Source organism: Lepidothrix coronata, unplaced genomic scaffold (assembly GCF_001604755.1).
Source record: "Lepidothrix coronata isolate B3197 unplaced genomic scaffold, Lepidothrix_coronata-1.0 Scaffold29, whole genome shotgun sequence".
Taxonomy (NCBI): domain Eukaryota; kingdom Metazoa; phylum Chordata; class Aves; order Passeriformes; family Pipridae; genus Lepidothrix; species Lepidothrix coronata.
Genome location: NW_016690209.1, coordinates 3,487,279 through 3,493,278, shown reverse-complemented (window position 1 = coordinate 3,493,278; position 6,000 = coordinate 3,487,279). Strand labels below are relative to the sequence as shown.

The following is a 6,000-nucleotide window of genomic DNA, read 5'->3' as shown; positions in this document are numbered from 1 at the left end:
GGTGGGGGCAGATGGAAATCTCTGTGTTCAGTTTCGGCAGTTGCCTTCAGGAGCCAGGATGAAGGGAGATGGATGGTGCTGTGCTGTGTCTGGGTGTGGAAAACAAGGCTGCACAAAGTGATGCTGAAACCCTGGACAGGATGTTGCTGGCCATAAAACATTTCACTGTGTCGAGCAAATACTTTCTAGGAACCCAGCGTTAATGGCAAGAGGTTCATTAACACCACTGTTAATTGAAGAAGGGACAAAGCCTCGATAAGGGGCTTGGCCAATCCTCCTGTTTGCTCTGGTGAGGCTTCCATGAGGTAACGACCCACGGGGCTGGTCCTGGCATCCCTCATCTCGGCTGTGCCAGGGCTATGGATCAGGCTCCTCACGCCGTGCTCGGTCTCAGCAAAGCTCTGCCCTGGTTGCCCAGCATCTTTTTCAAACGAGCCTCCTAAACTGGGAGGTTTCAAACGAAATTCCCAAATTAGAAAGCTCCTGGCCTGCTCAAGGTGTAAAGGGGATTCAAACGCATCTGTTAAGGCATTTTTTAAAAAAAATGAAGCTGCCCCCAAACTCCGTGGAAGTTACACGGGAGAGCGGGAACCTCCTCAAGGCGTCAGCGGCACCGCCGCCCGCCAGGGGGCGCCGCTCGCGGGGGGCGGGACCCTCCTTCGTCACGTGATGCGCGCCTTCCCGGGCTACGATTGGCTGAGAGGGGTCACGTGCGCGGGAGGGGGCGCGGCGCGGAGAGAGGCCGCGGTTGCCGGGGAGACACGGACGGTGAGGGAGGGGGGAATGGGACACGGGGGATGGGGATTGGGACGGGGGGAGTGGGACAGGGGAGACTGGGACAGTGGGAATGCGGGACAAGTGGGAATGGGATTGGGATGGGAATTGGGACGGGATTGGGGCAGGGGGAATGTGGGACAGGTGGGATTGGGACGGGGGAGTGGGAATGGGATTGGGATTGGGACAGCGGGGATGGGGATTGGTACAGGGCGAACTGGCATGGGTGGTTTGGGACAGGGGGAGTGGAAGAGGTGGGATTGGGATTGGGACTGGGGAGACTGGGACAGTGGGAATGTGGGACAGGTGGAATTGGGGCAGGGGGTATTGGGACGGGGGAGATGTGGGACAGGTGGGATTGGGACAGGAGAGATGTGGGGCAGGGGGGCAAGGGGGATGTGGGCAGGTGAGGTGGGATGTGGATAGGTGGGACGAGGGCAGGTGGGATGTGGGAGAGAGGGGATGGGGGCAGATGAGACGTGGCAGGTAAACTGTGTTTCTGTGGGTGTGTCTGTGTGTGTGTCTCCTCCTCGTGCTGTTTGGAGATGCGATGGCTGACGGGCTGTGCTGTGTGAGCCCTGTGCTGCCACTGACACTCCCGTTCTTTACCATTTTCCAGCTCTATCAGCGATGAGGCGGAGCAGTAACGCTTAGCAATGGGTGACATTTTAGCATATGAGGCTGAGTTACTTGGACTGGTGAGAGAGGTTGGTTTTCTCTCATTATTTCTTTTCCTTTTGTTGTTGTTGCTGTTGAAATAAGCAAGGCAGAATTTCATAGCCAGGCATTGTAACTGTGGTCTACATTCTGGAGTTTTTATCTGGCCAAGTGTTGCTACAGTCTGAAATCATACTGACTCCTGTCATGCTCTGTAGGTTCAAAGGGCTCAATATCTGTAAAATGTCAGCAGTCAAACAGCAGATCAATCAAAAATTATCTATTGTTCATTGGAAATGAGGCTGTCATTAAGGGAAGAATGAGGTTGATTACATCTGACAAGTTTGGGGCTCAGGTCCGGCCTATGGTAAAGGTGAGATCTTTAAAATCTTGCTTGGCTGCCACCTTATTCCATGTGTGTATACAATCAGAAGCATATAAAAACCCTAGAGCTGACAAAGCCCAGACAACTCCTGAGACTACTGATCTCCATGGTTTAATGCCTAAGCAGGATTTTCCAGCTAGGCACTCCTCTACCCCTATTGCCCATAAGAGGAAATCATAATAAAGTGTGAAAGAATCCTGTGAAAAAGACAGTGAGAGACAAGTGTTGAAGGGCAGGTACCTCTATGGCAGTCTGTGCTTCTGGATAAATTGGCTAAAATGGGATGTTTATGAATTAGAACAAAGACACAAACTGTGATCTCTGCTGCTTGTTGCTTCCTCATCCCTTTAATTGACCCTGTGTTGGCAGCCTAGCTTAGGGCCCCGAGTGGACACCCAACTGAATCCCTCTGCCCTGTATGATCCATCCTGTTGCAGATTCCACAGGTGCTGGTGCTGCAGAGGGGTGATCAGGAGTGGCAGTCAGCTCCCACTGTGCCCAGCTGTCACCAGGCTGTGTCTTGAAAGCCAGGACAGTTACTGCCTCCCAAAAGAGTCAACCATATGGCAAAGTCATACACAGCTTAAATCTAAAAACAGTTCTAAAAAGAGATTTAAGTTCTTAATCACTACTATACTACTATTTATGTTTATTGTGAAGAAAGCAATTCTTGTTCTCTGTGGCAATGTTGGGAATCCAGGTCAAGTTTGCAAAACGAAGTGTGATGTCTTCCCTCAGCAGCCAATGACTAAGACTCCTGAGATGAGGGGAGGAGGGGAAAGCTGTGTCTAATATATTGACTGTACACTGTGGGAGGAAGAGGCAGGGCTGTTTATTTCTTCCGTAGAAGAACAGTGCCTGATGAGTTGGTCATTGGCTTGTACAGCTTCACATGAGGGCTCTGGCTAAGAGCTCAAGCTGTCTGACTGCTGTGCCCTCTAAGAGCATTGTTTGCAAGGAAGTAATTTACTTGTTTCTTCAAACAGAATATAACACTAATGGATTTTACTTAATTTTCTTCTTTGGTAGAATGAAATTACTGACTAAAGCAAGGGGCATCATTCTTTCAGAGAGGATGTACTTGGTTGTCTCTAGGATGCAGGAGGAAGTTTAGAGTCAGTATTTTCCTACCAAAAGGTATCAGTTCCTGGTTTGTCAATCTGCAGTTTTTGGCACTTATGGATCCTCCTATACAGAAACTTTGGCATTTCATGGGTCATCCATTGAAGCATTAATCATCTAAAAAATGATTAATCATTTATTTTGAAGCATTAATCATCTAAAAAAATTTTTGTTCCTGCATGTTTTTGTCTTGTAGTATTTGGATTTCGCAGAATTTGAAGAAACAGTGAAGGTATTTAAAAAGGAATGTAAAATAAAAGGGAAGCCACTCCCTAAACCAGCAGATGTTTCCTTGAAAGATCCATTGCCTGTTCAGGTAATGCATAATTTACATTGAGTAATGCTAAAGACAGTTAAAGGCCACTAACGACCCTGTGAGTTACTACAGCAATGAGATTATCTGAACTGTCTGAACAGATTTTTGATTATTTGATGAAGTCTTCTAGCAGTCTTCTTCCAGTACAGGAACCCTCAAGTTTGGGTTTAGTTTTTTTTTTTTCAGAACTCCAGTCCTTTTGAACACAGTAGTTTTGATTCACACTACTTTTATTTTTTAGCTTACCGTAGGTTGAAAAGACTGATTTTCACACACTCTGGACATTTATTTTTCTCTTACAGTAAAGCTGGGTTCCCAGAACTTTTGAAAATTTGGGCTTTACCTCCTGTATTCATGGTTGCTTCAGGCTCTCAAAGATATTAAAAATACATGGTGAAAGAATACTTAGGCAGTCATTGAACTGTGATAGATTTTTGGATAAAACCTTTAATTTGAGGTTTTCAGATGGCACTTGAATTCTTCATTCACTAAATTACTGCTGTGCAAATGTAGCTCTTCTGTGTTTGTTTTTTCACTGAATGCCTTTCCCCTTTGCAGGAAGATCTGCTTGCAGCATTTGAAAATGGTGAGCAGAAAGTTTTCTTCCAGCTCTGGGAGGAGCACGTTTTGTCTTCAGTGCGAGACAATGACCCTGTTGCTCAGAAGCTGGAGTTCTATCTTCACATACACTTTGCCACCTTCCTCTTGAAACAAACTATGGGAAAGCCTGTAAGTTTGGTTCACAATTCAAACCCCAAATTGCTTTTGTTTGTTTTGCTTCGTTTATCTGTCTTTAGTGTGAATGAGGATGGGATGGTTTCTAAGAACACCCGGAGCATGTATCCAGTTTTGGGCCATAATCTGCATTTTAGATGAACCAGACCCTTTGTATTGTGAAGCACAGAGATGGAAGTTGGAGCTGCCCATATCTTGGAGCTCCTGAAGTATTTTAACTTGGAAAATACCAGCATGCCAATACTTTCACATCTGTAATTGCAGAGCATAGAAGATTCTTAAAACACTTACTTTGCTTCCAGTTTGAACTGTAGCTGTGAGTTAAAATATAATAATTTCTGATTAAATGGGGAAGCTGAATCTTGACCAGCTCAATATATCATATTGAAAAATATAATTCCAAGCTGTTATAAAATAAAATCTCTCTTCCATGGGACTTTTATGATGAAGAGACATTTAAGTAGCCTGTACTCAGCCAGATCAGCTGGGACTTAATAGCTCCTGCCTTTCACCTGTCAGCTGCTACAGGAGTATTTGGATGCCTTTTGTGTGTTTTCCAGCCTCTAAGGAACTTCTGTTCTGTGTGCCAGCTTCCCTGCCTGGTGCTGTGCACCAGGATTTTTGTGGTTCTCACTTATCACTGATATAAAGCATGTCTAGTAGGTGTTTCCTCTTTGCCTGAGTGTGGAAATGGCATTTTGCTTTAGAAGTCTAGCCTGAAGTGAGCAGGAATGATTTACGTTCAAAATCAATTTTCTGTCTCTTCTTTTGTTGGACCTACATGACAGAAACAACAACATTGGTTTAAATTTTCTTTTATGACTGGTGAAAACATGATATAATGTTCTCTAGTTAAATAAATGTTGGGTTTTGGAATATCAGATTTGGTATTAATATACTTGGGTCTCTGCTTGTATTTTCCAGCTTTGCAGTGCATTCAGAGTGGTAGTTTTCTAAATTAAATATGCTACTTTGTTTCCTAGGACAAAGCTAAACTTGAGGAAAGGATTTCTCATTTTAAGGCATACCTGGAAACAAAAGGAGCTGCACTGAGCCAGACTACAGAGTTTCTTCCCTTCTATGCTTTGCCTTTTGTTCCAAACCCCATGGTACACCCTTCTTTTAAAGAACTTTTCCAGGTAAGTATCTGTGTTGCATAGATGGTATTTATGATGACTTTTCTCATGGGGTGATAAATATTCAATAATGTTTAGTTTGGTGTTTGCCTTTATTGTTCCTTTTAGCAGAAACTGTACAATCCTAAAAAAACATATATTTAATGGAGGAAGGGTTGTGAGAGTGCTATCAATAACAGGGTGCCATCTTAAATATGTATTTTATATTTGCTTGAGTCTTGAGTGGTATGCCATCTCTGTGTCCATAAATTAGCATTGCTGCCTCTCCTTTTCCACACATCCCTGAAATATGAATGCTTCTGGGAATGACTCTGTAGTAGTTCAAGTCAACTTACTTGCTTTGAGGTTGTTGCCCAAGACCACTATCTGTGTATATATAACTGCATTTAAAGCATGATATTTAGGCATAAGGAGACCAAAGTGGTTTCATTTAATGTGGAAAAGAGAGAGTCGATTTAGTAAGTAATCCTCTTGAAACAGAAAACGAATCAGTGTTGTCTGTGTTTTGAGACTCTTCCCCCCACCTCCCAAAAAAAAGTGCTGGAAGAGCATAGCTGTGCTTTGTGGTTTGGTGACTCTTGCCACAGGCATTTTTCCTAGTTAATTTTTTTTGTTAAATATGTTTCAGCCTTTACATTTGAAGGAATGTTTCAGAGTTGAGTTCTTAGACTTGCATGTGCAAGGTGAGAAGAGAGTGTAGAAGTTTGGTGTGCTTGAATTTCAAAATAGGTCTTTTTTCCAGGTGCACTTTCAGTGTGATGATGATCTACAGTTACTCTGCTGATGAAGGGGTAATAAACACCCTTATACTGACCACTCTCTGGGCAGATGGTTAGGAGATGACTTTCAGAGCTGGGGCTTGATGTTCCAAAGTA

The 6,000-nt window shown here is 44.0% G+C and overlaps 1 protein-coding gene across 4 annotated transcripts in view; it reads left to right on the top strand.

The window, feature by feature from the left end:
* The first annotated feature begins 700 nt into the window (after window positions 1-700).
* The window catches only part of ARMC9 (armadillo repeat containing 9), a 62,879-nt gene continuing 57,579 nt past the window's right edge, over window positions 701-6,000 (top strand). For all 4 annotated transcript variants that reach the window (XM_017810810.1, XM_017810811.1, XM_017810809.1 and 1 more), the window contains exons 1-5: window positions 701-768; window positions 1,394-1,481; window positions 3,135-3,254; window positions 3,813-3,983; window positions 4,973-5,128. In XM_017810810.1, the coding sequence (XP_017666299.1) occupies window positions 1,431-1,481; window positions 3,135-3,254; window positions 3,813-3,983; window positions 4,973-5,128 (498 nt within the window). In that variant the 5' untranslated portion in view covers window positions 701-768; window positions 1,394-1,430. The remainder of the gene's footprint in view (window positions 769-1,393; window positions 1,482-3,134; window positions 3,255-3,812; window positions 3,984-4,972; window positions 5,129-6,000) is intronic.